Genomic DNA, 16,310 nt, shown 5'->3' with positions numbered 1-16,310 from the left:
TACTGAGCATCTAAATGGAGCAATTTTTCCTGCCTGAACTTTTATTCTGCCACCGAAACTCTTTTGGAGTATTGCTCAACCAGTACGCACAACTTTCATCAAGTTGTTCGAGGCAAATAGAGCCGTACCAAAAGATCCTTGACCCCAGACCCCAAGATTTCTGCTTTTCTGGGGTCCGAGGTCGGGTGGGAGTTGCCCCCCCCCCCCCCCCCCCCGAGCCCCACAGGATCTTCAGTCATGTCTCGATCCATCAAAATGTGATCCCGAGCCGATGAAAACGAATGGAATTCATTAATCGTGCCTTTGTGACGGTCAATTGGGGTTCCCAATTCTTATGCCCAAATTTGGCTGTCACCTGGATGAAATGCTGGCTACTTAACAGTTCAGGACTACGTTTGGTGACGGAATGGGATTGCAGCACCCGGTGAATCTAGGAAAATTATCAAAAACGTTCTCTTTTTTAACCGTACTGCACTGTCCGATGCCAGAGCCATCTTATAGCAATCGAGTGAACGAGCGTGTCACTCAAGATGGAGGCACTTGCCGTGGAGGTGCGGAGGGAGGATGGTGGATACTATAAGGTGAGTTTCAGGCAGAAGTTGTAGCGCAGACATATTAGTTTAATTGTGTAACCTTTCACAGCGTCCAAATGCCTTCAAAACGCGCAGAAAGGCATGGAAGACGGTTTTCAGTGTGCTGCGGCAAAGATGACGCACGTGCGCCTTACTCCCGATGGCCCGGCACCGCCTTGAAATGCGTATGCGAATCACGTATCGCGTTTTTTGATAAAAGCTGTACGGCTTACCAAAGGCTATCAATGCTCATTTGATTTTCCTTACGTCTCCACATGAACTGTATCATGCTTGCATGAAGCTTGTTAACTTGGGTACCATGCCTGTAATGCAATGGGTCAAGAATCATGAGGGTTTTGAAGGCATTCACCTCAAAATGTCACTAAATCCGTTCCTAATTTTTAGTTGTGTCCTGTGCAGTACAAGCATGACATCCTTATGAAATTTGCATTTTAGTATCTGTATGAACGTTCATGGCACTTTCCAAAAGATGGTCGTTGGTGTTTATCTTTTTATCACCAATTCTATGGATACATCCAAAAAAGGACATTTCACAACCTGAGCATCAGATAACTGGATAATTACACTTACCAGATCTCTTATACTCAGGTGTAATAGTGCAAATTAGAAGGGCACCTGTGGCTCATTGTGGCCATGCTTCATCTGGTTTTCAATTAGTTTCAATAGCATAGCTTTCCAGCTCTCTTGCCAGTGCTCATGCTATACAAAATTACAAGATATTATAGTTTCAGGTGTAAAGAAGCCTGCTGCCTTAGTCCTGCTTAATTTTGTTAAGACCCTCAAAGGAAAATGTGATAATAAGATATAAATGCAGATAGGGTTATGATATCACAGTCATTTGTTAGGCAAATTCAATGATTAAAATATACTTAGGTGGAGGTCCACCTGAAGCACAATTGGAAGGTGACCTTTTGGCTGATGTATGCTGCTGCCCAAAAAGAAATGGCTGGGTATTTCTCCTGGTAAGGATCTAACCTTTTATGTTGTGCCAATTTATTCATGTTTTAATTAACATGGCAATTTTAGTATTTATGATCTTCCCTGACATTTTGCCTCATAATATGAAATAACTGCCTGGCTTACCTAAGAGCACATCTAAAGTTATTTGCAGGTTTGTATGCCTCAAGGTTGTAGGGACTTGGTCTTTTCCATGTGACCCCAGAATTCCTTAAAAGCTGCTAGAGAGTACCAGGAAACAATAAAGAATGTGCATGCTGTGAGAACATCGCCCCTTTCTTTACCATCCATGTTTCACATCTGTAAATTATATGAGGCTCTTTATGGATGCCATTTTAACTTTGCTTGTTCTGTCAGTGTTGTCCTTCTAAGGTTGGGATATCCAATAGTAAAATGGCATAATTATTGGCCATATGCTTGCAGAAGTCAAACTTTGAAAATGGCATTCAGTGTGAGGAAAGAGGGCAGGTATGTATGTTCTATACAAGTCATACTTAGAAGGACATGTTCTCCCAAAGGATAGAACTTTCCACACATGCACAGAAGTGTGTTTACTTTTGTTATCAATCAATATTATAACCAACAACAACTAGGTAACATATATTGCTAGGATAATTTGAAGCCAGCGGCATTAGCCAGACCAATATTTGTGTTTTCAAATGGCATGTTTTAGCTACCAGCTCTTACAACATTAAGGACAGGGCATGGGCATACAGTGAGCATTGCTTGTGGACAAAAGTTTGTTGATAAACTTTTTGGTAGTTTAAGGCAGCTATGATTCTTGCACTACTCTATGATGATTTTCTGTAATCTGATGTGTCTTCATATGGAGGTGCACAGGGCATATCGTGTACCCTTTGTCAACTATGCTACATGCATTAATGCTTCTTTAAATGAATGCTAGCCCCATACACAACATTGTGCCTCTGAATATCATGACAGATGGTGCCCCCAATAGCATCATAGGACTCTGAGAAATTGCAAAGAGATCAAGGGCAACATGGAAGGGTCCTTAGCAATCAAAGTGGCACAGCAATTTTACATATAGGACCCCTGGAAGCAATGTGGGGCCCCTCAACAGCATGAGTCACAAAACATCCCCTTATCACCACCCTCTCAATAAGTGAAGAATTATTTTTGTCTACTCACTGGCTTATCACCCTTGCTTGTGACTGTAAGTGGCTGCTTGGAGGCCAAGAGTCCAATTTTGTCATAACTGTGTTCGTTCGCCTGGTTATGGGCCTCTTTGAAGCCAGGGGCATGGCCTGCGCCCCCCCCCCCTCTGGAGCCACCACTGGCCCGAGCAGCTCAGGGCCCCGGACAAGGGTGTAGGGCCCGGCAATCACATTAGCATATCGCGAGTGTGCCTGAAGGTTGACCGAGATCAATGTGAAAGGCCTCGGAGCAACTGGGAGAACCCCGGCCGGTTGACAGATGGGGCCCCTGGCTATAGCATAAAGAGCATTTTGGGCAAATGCAAAGAATCTGTGGAGGGTTCCTGATCGACGGGAGGACCCCGGCATGCTAGCAGACTTAAAAGCACTTGCTCCACCAACAATGCATTGAACCAAATCACATGCACTCTGTTGGGTCATCTGCAGAGGAGAGTGCATTCGTCCGGTCCTTAAGTGCGAATCCAGGGGGGGGGGGCAACCAGTTCATGGCTCCACCGCCCAAGATGGCCCGTGCTGGGAAAAAACAACGCTTTTCTGAACTTGGAAGAAAATCATGCAGATTGCTTGTACTAGCAATGTTTGATTTGTAACATTACATTGTCCCTCGGGGTAAATTGTGGCAAAACCAATGTGTCTTTTCAGGGGGCCTTTTTGTATTCCCTTAAGCCAAACTGCCCCCCCCCCCCCAAGGCTGCGCTCTGGATCCGCCCATGCCAGCGTGTGAAAGGTTTTTTGATAGGGGTGCATGTAATTCAAACACGATGGGCTTCATTTTGGGACCCATCACGAATTTGATGTAATTTGACATATCAGCTTCGAGAAAATGCGCAAGTGTCTTGGGCACATAGAAAGGGATTTAAAAAAAAACGGTGTTCATTCGGGAACTGGTGCCTTCCATGAACACAAATGGCAGCAGTTGGCCTATTTCAGGATAGATGAGGCCAGACCTTTGTATAGATTACCATATTGCCATTGCACGTGCGTCGCGCTGTATCCCGTGTGTGATCTGCATTTCCATTGTATGTTCATTGTGCATGCTTCCGTTTTCCGCGCATGACGTGTTTTAACATGGTCTGCAACGTACACATTGCCAATCAGCTGTTGCGGCCGGCGCTCTTGCTATCGGCCCCGACATTCGCTGTTGATTCAGCGACGATAGTGAACTGCTGTCGGTCGAACCGCTGGCGGTAGGCGCTCTAATGCCTGTTTGCCCTGCCACAGGCATCTGTCATCGATGCTTGCAGACCAGATTCGGTGCGGGTGAAGTTTGATGAGTAAGTACGGTTTTGTTCTGTTCTCGCGATCGGTGCGCGCGTTGAGCGTGGTTAATGAGAGGTGCCGTGCGGTACGTCATGCAGCTATAACGACTGTCATGTGACATGCAAAAGTGATGTAATTATGCCATCTTTGATTGAGTGAGGGATGATCCAGTAATGTATGCGACCATGTAGCACACTGGTTGTGTTGCATATGTGCAGATGTTGTACATAACAGGGAAGGTTGAATATCGCTATCGGTGCATCTGGTCCTTTTATCATATGTAGCGACAGGAGTACTTATTTGGTTGATACCATCCTGCACTAATCTTGGGGACATGAATTGTGAGTGGTTCTTTTCCTTGTGTATGTTGCTATCCCCCCCCCCGCCCCAGTGCCGTTGCTGATCTCAAAATGTGGGTTAGCTACAAGTGGTCAAAACAAATTTTCATGGTCTAACTCACCAATCTTCAAATCAGAACACAAAACTGGTATTTTGGCTACTGACAGGGAAAAACATTGAATTCAGGTCTTTTTTTATTTCATCATAGTTGCGGGTGTAATACGTGGATTATATTGATAATGAATAAGAAATGAATAATGATTCTGACAACCACACCTTTGAGGTGTTTTGGGAAAAACATTAAAGGTGAAGCTCGGCATTTTGGGAAAAACATTAAAGGTGAGGCTTGCTTTGAAATGCTTCATTTTTTTCTCAAATCCATCATCTTGGTTTTGGAAGGCAGGGCCTAACTATCACCCGATATTCAAAACTTATTAATACCATAAATATTCTGAAGGTGAGCGACCCATTTCTGCAACTGTACCGATCCTAACTGTACCAAAGCTGTTCTAACCACCACTCTACTATGATAAAACTCAGATGCCACTGCCTCGAAATGGTGCGCCCTGGGCCTGCTTATCATTCTGCTATGATTCGTCATATTTATGGCCATTCGTCATGTGAACATCTCATATTTAAATAAGCAGACTTCCTGCCCGACATAAGGTGATAGATCTTGCTGGGACGGCCGGTGTAGGGTAACACACCGAACCTCTTGGACGTGCTTGCCAAAAATGCTGTGGAACATCCAACGACAGCTTTATGTTGTGGGAACTTTGAGACTGCTACTTAAAAGATGGTAAGAAAAAGAGCGAAGCTGTAAGGCTCTGCCATTCAAAATGTCCAAGAAACTAGGGTCGGAAACACTTTTGGTGGCCTCTTGTCAGCCCCCGCCCCCGCCTGGTTTGTACGTTAGCCTGCCTTGGAAGTCGGTTGTGGGATGCAGTTGTCTCCTTGTGGGCTGGCACGGCCGTCACTCACAATGACCTGATCAGTGCTGATAGTGCGGGTCATGAGGCGCCTGTCATCCCCCGACCGGTGACCAACTTCCGAAGATAGCCGCTGACCTGACCTCTGCCCCCCCCCCCCTGCTCTGCCTGACCAGCGGCCAGCTGTTGTAGTGAGTCGTCGTGAGTGGTAGTGGCATGGTGTTCGGTGTCTGTTCACCTGGTCGGTGGACGGCAGGTATGTTAGAGGACGACCCACTGTGGCCTGACGTAACATCTGCCGCACAGGTGGCCCGCTGTCGCAGTAAGACCTGTCGTTGTGTGCTGATCTGATCTGGCGTTATACGCGCCGTTGTGGCCAATTGCCAGTCGCGAACGCGTCTCGGCGAACCTCTACCCACGTGACCGGCTGTCGGAGGTGGACATATCTCATCGTGACCCGACCTGACCTTGACTTCTTGGCACCACCAGTGGTCAGCTGCCGGAGGTGGACGTAGCCCACTGTGACCTGACCTGACCTCTTGGCATCACCAGTGGCCAGCTGCCGGAGGTGGACGTAGCTCACTGTGACCTGACCTGACGTGATCTGACCTCTCGGCACCACCAGTGGCCAGCTGCCGGAGGTGGACGTAGCCCACTGTGACCTGACCTGACGTGACGTGACCTGACCTGACCTGACCTCACCTTACCTCACCTCACCTCACCTCACCTCACCTCTCGGCACCACCAGTGGCCAGATGCCGGAGATGGACGTAGCTCACTGTGACCTGACCTGACGTGACCTGACCTCTCGGCACCACCAGTGGCCAGCTGCAGGAGATGGACGTAGCTCACTGTGACCTGACCTGACGTGACATGACCTCTCAGCACCACCAGTGGCCAGCTGCAGGAGATGGACGTAGCTCACTGTGACCTGACCTGACGTGACATGACCTCTCGGCACCACCAGTGGCCAGCTGCAGGAGATGGACGTAGCTCACTGTGACCTGACCTGACGTGACCTGACCTCTCGGCACCACCAGTGGCCAGCTGCAGGAGATGGACGCCCCTCTGCAGCACGTGCGTCTGCCGTCGGCCGAGCAGTCGTCACCGCCACCTGCCGAGGGTGACGAGGTGGAGGTGTTCGCCCGACTCAAGGAGGACTCTCCGTTCGGCTGGCATCTGGCTGTCATCAAGGTGCGACGAGGCCTACCAGAGGCCTTTTGAGTAGGGGCGAGGCCTGTCAGAGGCCCTCAGAGCCGGGACAATGCCTTCCAAGGCTTACTTGCATGAATGTCGCAGTTCTTACCCCTCGCGCGTAGCCAGTGACATGAGGAGAAATTTTCGCATAATGGAGGGTCTTGAACCTCTCACGATGTTTATGTACTTTATGCGCTCATCGTCCCCCCCCCCCCCATAACACTTGGAAAAAGTGTCATCATTTGTCAATGATTTTAATACACCATTCTTTTAGCAGTTCCATTGATCCACGCATGCACTTAGGCTTGCATGAAATGTGCGTTTACGCTGTGTGCGACGTTTAGCGGCACGGCAGTGTGCAGAGGCCGCGCGCCGGCTTCAGCTGCGCTGCTGCGCTGTTCACGTGACGCGGCCGCGCCGGCCTCACCTGACGCGCCGGCCGCCGCCAGATCGTGAAGGGCGACCGGTGCGTGGTGGAGTTCACCGGCAGCCCGGAGGTGCGGCGCACGGATATCATCGGCCAGGACGAGATCCGACCCAAGAACACCCACCCGCCCATCACCAGCAGTACCTTCTACTCCTGCGATATCTCCGTGCCGGAGGACCTGCGGGAGTAGTGAGTGGCCTTCCCCATCTCCCCTTCCTCTCAGCTGGTGTGCTACTGATGTTGGTCGTCGGCAGGTACTAACAATGAGAGCAGTGGCTCAAACGAAATGTGCGATGGGCTTTTCGCTGCGTGGATGTTTTGGCTTGCGTGCTGTAGGGCCGCCGCCATAAGCTGTAACTGGCATTCGTGGTTGGAATATGACTATGAAATATGGAATATTATTGTTAAGGCCGCACTAGCCATTCAGTAGGTTGGTGTTCGGCCCCGACACGCCGCGCGTTCCTTTGTGCCGAGTGTCTTAGCCGCGGCGAACGACTGCGGTGTCAATGTTACGGACTGTATTGATTCATGAGCAGTTTTCTCACGTCAATCATTGAAAGCATGTCTAACGATGGCTGTGATGTAGGGTTTCATTTTGATCTGCGGTATTTTTATTTAACAGCGGCATGTTTTGAATTAGTCAACGTGGTTTTCACCGGCCGTTTTGCCCGCAATTTCAGTGCACACCTACAGAATGCACATAAGGAATTTCAGAAAGCGTGTGCGGCCGCTGTCTGTAAATACATCCCCGAGAGAGGCAGCATCTTCCTTATGGTACGTTACACGGGAAGGGTCTCTTATCTTTGCTCTCATACGTGTGTCCGCAAGCATGTAAGCAAGGGAACATATGCATAAGGTCATTTCAGCTCAACATTTTGTTTTTGTGATCTCCTCAGGACTAACTGCGGTCTCTCTACCTTTGTCTCGAGCATTGAAGTAATCATGTTCCCGTTGCGATGCTGATGGCTACACGGGCGGTAAACACAGCCATCTGAGTGCCGACTCGCGGCCTGACGTACCACATCGGACTTACAACCGCAAGACGTTGTGTATTAGACTGCACCGTCATGACCGCGGCCTTTACGCACGTCGTAGAGTAAACCAGACGCGTGTTATCGTGTCCCAGCGGCTGGGGATTGTACAGTCCTGAGCGTTCGTGCCGCGTCGGTCCTTGATTCGTGCCGGCCCCTACCTCAGGCGCGGACGGCGGCGGTCAGGACGCGCGCCGGCATTCTTTCCGAGATGCACTTCCGCGGTCTGAAGCAGAAGGCGCTGCTGCTGTCGCGGACACAGGAGGCGTCCCGCCACCTCGAGTCCAGCAAGGCCCAGTCCCGCTCCGGGTATGCGTCTGTCTTCCCACCCGCCACCCCCTCGGCCCCTGCCACTGCCACTGCCACTGTCACTGCCACTGCCACTGCCACTGCCACTGCCACTGCCACTGCCACTGCCACTTCCACCACCACCTCCAGCCCTACTCTTCCGGCCCCACTCCTCCCCCCCCCCCTCACTCCTACCCGTCACGCCCACCCGCCACTTCCACTCCCACTCCCACCCCCACTCTCACGCCAACCCCCACCCCGACCACGGTTTCCCATCTGTCTGATCTTACGGGCCTGTCCGGTGTGCCCCGGTCTCCCCACCCCTGGTCCTCGCTGGCGTCCATGGTCTCCCCAGTCTACACTAGTCCTGTCACTGCCGCTCCCGTCTAGCCTCTCCGCCGCCCTGACCTCCCCGCCACCCTGGCCGCTCCGCCACCGTGGCCTCCCCACCGCCCTGACCCAACCGCCCTGGCCTTCCCGCCGCGCTGGCCCCACCGTCCCGGTCTTTGCTGGACTTCTCTGGACTCCCCCGGCCACCCTGTTCTCCTCCGGCTTGCTCAGCCCATGGCACGCCTGGGTTCGGCCGCCTTGGTCTGAGAACCCCGAGGGATTTCTGCCTGGACCCGTCCTAGTGTCATCAGCCCCCCACTCCCCCCAGCAGGGTGGCATCCTCACCTGATCTCCTCGCATCCCAGGAATAGCAAGTTGAGATGCTTGGTGGATCCGACGCATGGGTGATCTAGCATGGGAGATATGGCGTGCGTCTCAAGCGGCAGGGGTTCAGAGGGTATGTAACTTCAGAGGAACGTCATTCGACGATGGTGATGGTCTTCTTAGACGTGCAGTGTGTTTGTGTACGGTTTTGAATGGGTGCATTGTATTGGCGGATGACTATCTTTGGATGATTCCGTGTTTTGGGGTTACAAGTCGAGAATTTTGGTCTGTTATCTTCCATCTCGCCTAGGCGGATGGTTAACTATTTTCACGACGACGATGTCGTGTTAGGGCTTATTGTAGACCATGCTGAACCTAAAGGCCAGACTGACTGTGTGCGTGGTCCCTGTCGGCGGTTATTGGGAGGAGTTATCCGTGGCAGAGGTCCAGAATCACGGCGTGCGTGTGTTCTGTGTCAGCAGTTATACGGAGGAGTTCTCTGTGGTGGAGGACCTTATGGGGCTAGCAATCGGAGCCCACGGCGCCAACATTCAGCAGGCACGCAGGATCGAGGGCATCTCCAACATTGAGCTGGAGGAGAAAACTTGTACATTCAAGATCATTGGAGAGGTAAGACTTTGTCATTGTCAGTTTGTGGCATGAGCGTATTATGTGCTCTTGTTTGCGTGTGTTCCTCGTCGCATGCTACAATCCAGTGTGGCAAATGGCGGATTGCTGCGCTTAGGGGCGCCATGGCTAAAACGTCTTCTAATGTTGTCCTTAACTTGTGTGTCATGAGTCGTGCAGGATAGGCAACCATAAGACGGAACGGGCCAACGTTTAACCGAGGAATTGCTTGGTTACTGGATGGTTATCGAGTTTGCTCGGTCATCTTCCCGGTCAGGCACGTGCTCCACTTACCAGTTTTCTCATCCGGCAGACTGAGAGTGCTGTGAAGAAGGCGCGTAGTTTGCTGGAGTACAGCGAGGTATCCATTCAGGTTCCCCGACAGCTTGTGGGAAAAGTGATCGGCAAGAACGGCCGGATGATTCAGGAGATTGTTGACAAGAGTGGCGTGGTGAGTAGCGCCTGGGGGCGATCCTGCAGCGATGGCTCTGATGTCATGCGCCTGACACATGCTGACGCTTGCACCCCGTTCACTGGTTATGGTTATGCGCTGGGTTTCGTCAGCTGGCGTGTTGGATGGTCGTGCCAGATGGTAGCATCCTACTGGTGCCGTATTCCTTCCTTAGTCGTTGGTATCATGAGCGCCCTGGCTCCTGGACTGACGCTGACACCACCTGTCTAGAAACGACTGATTTACATCCAGACTTGTGTCATTGACTCAGCAATATTCGAGTCGGTCTGTCGCGGGCCCCCGCTCCTCCCATCGTCGTGCCCTGCCGCACGCGGGAGACGTCCACCGTTAGAGCGTCCCCCTCTCTCCACTACCAGGTGCGAGTCAAGATCGAGGGTGAGAACGAGCCCAACCCGACCACGCCGCGCGAGGAGGGTCTGGTGCCGTTCGTCTTCGTCGGCACCATGGACGCCATCGAGATGGCGCGCGTGCTGCTCGAGTACCACCTGGCGCACCTGCACGAGGTGGAGCAGCTGCGCCAGGAGAAGCTGGACATTGAGCAGCAGCTGCGCACAATGAACGGGCCGGCCGGCGGCGCGCCCTACCCGCCACGCTCGCGCTCGGAGCGCTCTTACAGCGTCGACACGGAGGGCAGCGGCGGCGGCCGGGGCCGCGGTGGTCCCTATCGCGGCCGGGGGCGCGGCCGCGGCGGCCGCGACAACCGTGACAACCGTGACAACCGAGACCACCGCGACCACCGGGAGCAGCGCGACAACAGGAATCACAAGAGCGACAGGTGAGGCGCCGTCGGACAGGGCGCCGAGCGACGATTTGGTGGAGGTCGCACTTAGTGAAAGGTGTATGTGTTGCAAGTAACACCTCAACATTGTTTCGTTCAATGGCTGGTTTTCTTTAAAGTCTGTCGCTGAAATGATCTCAGTGCGCTTTGCAGTTCATCATCAGTGGTCATTCATCAGTTTATCATAATTCATTATGACAGTTCACAGATCAGTTCCTTCAGTGTCGCAGCAATCGTTGATCACGTGTTGGTAGCAATTTGCCTGCCAGCTCAAAATTCAGCCCTCGGTTGGAGCTGTGGATCGTGGTCGCCGGGTCGCGCCGTCACCGTCGCTCCACCCGGCAGGTACAACGGCCACTCGAACGGGGGCGGCGCGGGCGAGCCGGCCGCCGCCGCCGCCGTCGCCGCTGACTGGGACGATGGTCCGGCCGGCCAGCCGGCCTCGGGCGGCGCCGAGTGGGAGGACGCGCCGCGCGCCGCCGGCTGGGAGGCGGACGAGGCGGCCGGCAGCGGCGGCGAGCCGGAGGAGGGCGCGCCGCGCGGCCGCGGCGGCGGCGCGCGCGGCCAGCGGCGCCGCGGCCGCAAGTAGACGAACCCGCCGCGCCTCCACGCCTGCCTCCGTCCGCACCGAGCCGGGTCGACCACCGGACCTGGCGCGACCCCCACCGGACTGGACTGGACCGGGCCGGCGTCGCCGCCGCCGCCGGCGCACCGCCGCTTACGTATATTATGCTACACTGGACACCGGACGGCACGGGCGCGGCGCTGCGTCCCATCCCGCAGAGCCGGCGGGCCGGTGGCGCCACCGACGCCGGCCCGCTGCGCTCGCGAACGGGCGTCGGACCACCGCCGCACCGTGCCCCCCGGTTGCATTATTCGATATCGTGTGAGTGCTAGCCGAGATGCTTGCAGAAGACAGATAATCCCCCTTCTTTGGCGTCATCGGTTGGGTAGTTACTAACCCTACGGCTGTAGGCTATTTCGTTTGTCTCGCCGGGCATTGTGCTCGCACCACCCCCGGGGATTTCAAACACGCTTCAAGTGATTTCTCTCAACCACCGGCATCTGGCAACAGAAACCACCGCCGTGAGCCCGGCGACTGGGTTGTAAATAATCCAAGTATCCAATGCGTCGTTCCTTCTTTCTCTATTGTTGCTGTAGCGGACAGCTGCTTGGCTTTTACCCCGTTGGACCGGCGGGTCCGCCCGTCGGCCGCCCTCCCGCTCGGCCGTGCAGGCGACCGAGCGTGTCGCAGAGACTCCGGCCGTCATCGCCACCAGGGCGCCGGCCCGCCACCGCCGCCGGCGCCTCACCGTATCCGCCATAATACAGCACGTGCGTTGTTCCTCGCTCCGCCGCCCACGCCTCGAGGCTCGTCTCGCCCGCGGCTGACGCTCGCGCGCGTCCGCGGGCCCCCGGAGGGCGGCGCGCACGCCGGCCACCGCGCCGCGCGCCGCCCCTGTGACCGACCGCCGGCCGCCGCGGCCACCGAGCGGCCGGCTGGACTGCCGAGCCGGCACGTCCACTAGCGTTAGCGTTCGACTTCCGTGTGATTCGATTTTCTAATAAAGATCGTTGCAATATACAGTGTGGTTTAAGATCGTGGTGCGGGCGTTTGGAACGGGCAACGGTGGAAGAAGTTCGAGCGCTTGGGACGCGTGGTTTTGGTGGCTAAGTATGATCAACCGCCAATGAATCCGCTGCCCATGAAGGGCATCTGATGTATCAATGAACGCCTGGTGCTTTTTGCATGGAGTTTGAAACGATCGGGGCGAATGCGAGATCTGTGTTTAACCCCGCTCCAGCAGCATGTACTCTGACTCTGGTTGGCCGCTGTTCGGTCTCCGGGCAGCACAACAGCATTGTGAGATGGCGACGCCCAGAATCATTTCCGACGGAATTATTGTTGAAACGCCGCCCTACTGTATGAAATACTCGTTGACAGACCAAAGGCTTCGAGTGATACGCGTGGGGTATTGCGCCTGGTAAATGCCTCGCGTCTTGTTATAAAATATGGTTTGGCGTCGTGCGGTGGACAAAGTACGGCAATGTACGTCGGCATGACAAGGTTCCCACGCACATTGTTATTTATACTCGTCGCTGAATTCTACGCAATCGGCTCGTTGGTCCCTTACGTATGCCGCCATCTCTTTGTTTGGGGAACAGAGACAGTCCGATGTTTCTGCAGCCTTATTGTGAATGAGTCTCGTGCGCACACCTTCACTTTTCACGTCACAGTATTTTAAAGGTTTGTCGCATATGCTTGCAAAACCCATCATATTTTATCATATAGTTTTATTTGATCTGCCGGAAGGTCACTTCTACCATCCGTTAATGGCTTTGCATTACCTATACGAATAGTTTGATGCTCCGATCGACCCTCAACATTGCATCCGGTATCTAGCAGACCGCCGGTCATTCAAATTTTGGCATCAGTGACGTCATGCAAGCGTCAAGCAAAGATGAAGCGAGAATGACTGGACGGTGTTACCCGAGGTCTTGGGTTTGTGCGTTTGTTGGTGTGAGTTGAGTGGGTGGTGCGTGATAGGTGAAGCGCTATCATTGTAATTTGATATAACCTAGATCTAAGCGAGGCTGCTTACAGTATTTAGAAGTGTCTAATGCATCTATTAATATCAAAACTGTGTGGGTTTCTCGCTGGATACTGTTCATGCGGTCGGTTTAGAAAGTGCAAGGCCTGCATCTGCGGCGTGTGTCTGCTAAGGGATATCCCTCGCGCCCGCGTATTTGTGATGACGTGGCCTACGTTAATACCATTTTGCGGTGAATCATGGTTTGCTTTGTTTTCATGTGCTTGTCTCCTGTCATCCCATAATTCTGTGTTTTGCGTTTTGCAGGTGAACAAAATGCCATACATATCATCAGGTAAGATTCATGTGCTATGTTTTTGCAATACTTGTATGTGGCCCTTTGTGGAGAGTTCCATGCATATATTATTAGAACCATCTCCTTTCATTTTCCACTTCACTTTTTGGGCAAGCTGGTTTCTGGAGATTGACTCAGCTGTTCTCAATATCAGGTGCTGTTGCCACCTGCTGATCTCCCACAGCCATCAACATTCATGTCCAGCCATTTCCAGGGTCATCTTCATGAAATAGTGTATAGGCCATTGGCCCAGGTGTAAAAGATTTGTGGTAGGAGGTAATATAACAGTGTGAAGTAGAAGGAACTCTGCTGTTACTCATCTGCCCATTGGAGGGTAAATTTCACAATAGACATTAAGTGTTTCATTGTGTTTTTTTTGGGGGGGGGGAGAAGATGTAAGTATGCTGAATTTTTTGGCTGCTCATGTTGAATTGATATGCTAACCAGAGCAGACACTGCCTTGAGTTAAGAGAATAGCCTGGGTGACACGGGCTCCATTGGACAGCTAATGAAGATTTGCATGACAGGTAGTAATGCAGTCTTTTCTCTTGGAAGTTGCATTAAAAAGTGTTTTATTTTCTTTTGCTGTCATGCTCTTGACATAACAGCAAGGTTTCCTGGGTTTGGCAGTCTGCCCTTGGGCAACCCAGCCAAGCCAGCCAAGGCAGCCATACCAAGCCCGACAGGGGTCAGAGCTTGGACCCCATCCAGTGTGATCTGAGTGAGACTGGCCTGTTTCCCAGTGATGTATAATGCTGCAGACTTTGTTGTGTTTAGCTTCTTGAGTTAAGTGTGATCTTGCAAAGATCTTGCAGGCTATCTTAAAATCAGACAGGGAAAGAGATTGGTACCAGTGTGAGCAGGCCTGATGAATGTTTTGTATTCCCATTTTGGCATGGCGTCTTACCTTGCATTGTTTTTCAGATGGCACAGTTGGGGGAAGCAGAGACTATTTCAGTGTGCAAGGCCTCCTGGGCTTCTTCTGGGCCATAGTCAACTTCTTCCAGCTGTTGTAAGTAGTGGCCATTGTATTACTGTCTTAACATGACAAAGCTTGTGGGATGGTGTTTTGGTTGTTGGTTGATGCATAAGGAATCTTTTTACTGCAATTATGAATTTTTTATCCACACTGCTTGAATATACTATGCCTGACAAATTGTTGAATATCCCTCTCTCTCTGTTCATCATCGCATGCATATTTATACTGACTTGCTGCAAGGCCATTCCATGATAAATCGACCAGAGGATTAAACGCGCCAGTTTCAAACTTGAGGAAAACACGTTTATCAGGTAATTTTGCAGCCAAAACACAACGTTGCAAGATTTAGAATTGTACGGTGTACTGACAAAGACCTAGGAGCAGATGAAGTACACGACGATGTCACAAATCCTATCTTTCAACTTGCTCTAGCGAAAACAGTTTGCAGAGTGCACCGCTTGGGAAAAGTGCATTGGGCGGACAACGGCGCCGCGCTCGCGGATGAGTTGGTCGTCGTTGCAGGGGGACTGTTGAGGACGCAACGACTCATGGAGGGATGAAAGACGTTGGGTGCTGTCTCAAGAGCGTGAAAGGGTCCACCAGCCGCTGATTGTTCCAAAAATTATGTTGTGGCTTAACACGCAATCGATCTAATCATTCTATTACTGTTACGCGAAAATCCGCTGCTTTTGTCGATGTGGTATTTGTCCTCGTTGGATATGACTCTTTGCACCAGCTGGTCGTCTTCGGTGTCCGTGCCGCTCCGTGTCGTCGACCATGGCCGACCTCGCACTGACCCCGCCTCCCTCGCGCTGACGTCGTCTCCATCGCGACTGACCCCGCCTCCTCGCGCTGACCCCGCCTCCCTCGCGCTGACCCCGCCTCCCTCGCGCTGACCCCGCCTCTCTCACCCTGACCCTGCTTCCCTCACGCTGACCCCGTCTCCCTCGCGCTGACCCCGCCTCCGTTGCGCAGTTTCCGGACGCTGATCAGCCCTGACGACAACAAGCGCGGCAGCGGCTACACGTCCGACTACCGGGCGCCGGGCCGCGGCGGACCGGGCGGGCCGGGCGGCCCCGGCGGCGCACCCCGCCGCCGCATGGGCGGCTTCAGCTGCGGCCCCGGCGCCGCCGGCCCGCCGCCCATGGCCGGCGGCGGCTGAGGCCGGTAAACGCCCCGCGAACGCCGCCGGACGCTAGAGGTGGCCGGCGGCGCGGGGCGGCCGACCGCCGCTGAGGTGAGCGAGATCCGGCCGTCGGGGTCGCCAATGGGGCGGCCTCGGCGGCCGGGTCGGTGTGACGCGCCCCCGGGAGTCCCTCGCGGGGCCGGGGCTGCTGAGGAGCTCGCGACAGCGGCGGTGAGAGAGACAGACCTGTGGACGTCAACGGCGGTGCTGGTGCCGGCTCGGGAAACGGGCGGAGACGTGACTGGCCGGAGTGTGGTCTCAGAAAATCTTTCGGTATTTATGTGTTCAGTGGGCAAATCTACGGTCTTCATCAAGGCTTAACGTCATTCAAAATGCATGTTTTGTGTAACCAGGCTATCTTATTTGTCTTAGTTTCCTCTTCAAAATGATCTTTAAGGGCTTAGGAAAAACACATACGTGCTTGGCGAAACCTATAAGTTTTCAGCGGAGTCGTTATGCCTACATTTCCTTCCTTGTCTCAATGCACCTATCACTGGCTAAATTCCAGCTGCAATTCTCGGTCCGCATGCAC

The 16,310-nt window shown here is 53.1% G+C and overlaps 2 protein-coding genes across 2 annotated transcripts; both read left to right on the top strand.

The window, feature by feature from the left end:
- The first annotated feature begins 518 nt into the window (after window positions 1-518).
- Window positions 519-11,817, top strand: LOC119097301 (synaptic functional regulator FMR1). Its single transcript, XM_037220348.1, has 11 exons — window positions 519-581; window positions 3,947-3,999; window positions 6,294-6,447; window positions 6,900-7,066; window positions 7,558-7,651; window positions 8,075-8,217; window positions 9,330-9,480; window positions 9,791-9,928; window positions 10,306-10,724; window positions 11,073-11,205; window positions 11,803-11,817. The coding sequence occupies exons 1-11, from the start codon at window positions 531-533 to the stop codon at window positions 11,815-11,817; spliced, it is 1,518 nt and encodes a 505-aa protein (XP_037076243.1). The 5' UTR covers window positions 519-530.
- Window positions 11,818-13,235: 1,418 nt separating this feature from the next.
- LOC119097143 (selenoprotein K) lies at window positions 13,236-15,754 on the top strand. Its single transcript, XM_037220200.1, has 4 exons — window positions 13,236-13,248; window positions 13,586-13,613; window positions 14,538-14,625; window positions 15,568-15,754. Exons 2-4 carry the CDS (start codon window positions 13,595-13,597, stop codon window positions 15,752-15,754), a joined length of 294 nt encoding a protein of 97 aa, XP_037076095.1. The 5' UTR covers window positions 13,236-13,248; window positions 13,586-13,594.
- Window positions 15,755-16,310: the final 556 nt, after the last annotated feature.

Source organism: Pollicipes pollicipes, unplaced genomic scaffold (genome assembly GCF_011947565.3).
Source record: "Pollicipes pollicipes isolate AB1234 unplaced genomic scaffold, Ppol_2.1 Scaffold_4295;HRSCAF=5057_pilon_pilon_pilon, whole genome shotgun sequence".
In the NCBI taxonomy this organism is placed as follows: Eukaryota; Metazoa; Arthropoda; class Thecostraca; order Pollicipedomorpha; family Pollicipedidae; genus Pollicipes; species Pollicipes pollicipes.
Note: the sequence above shows the minus strand (reverse complement) of the source record. Positions and strands in the feature narration are given on the sequence as shown.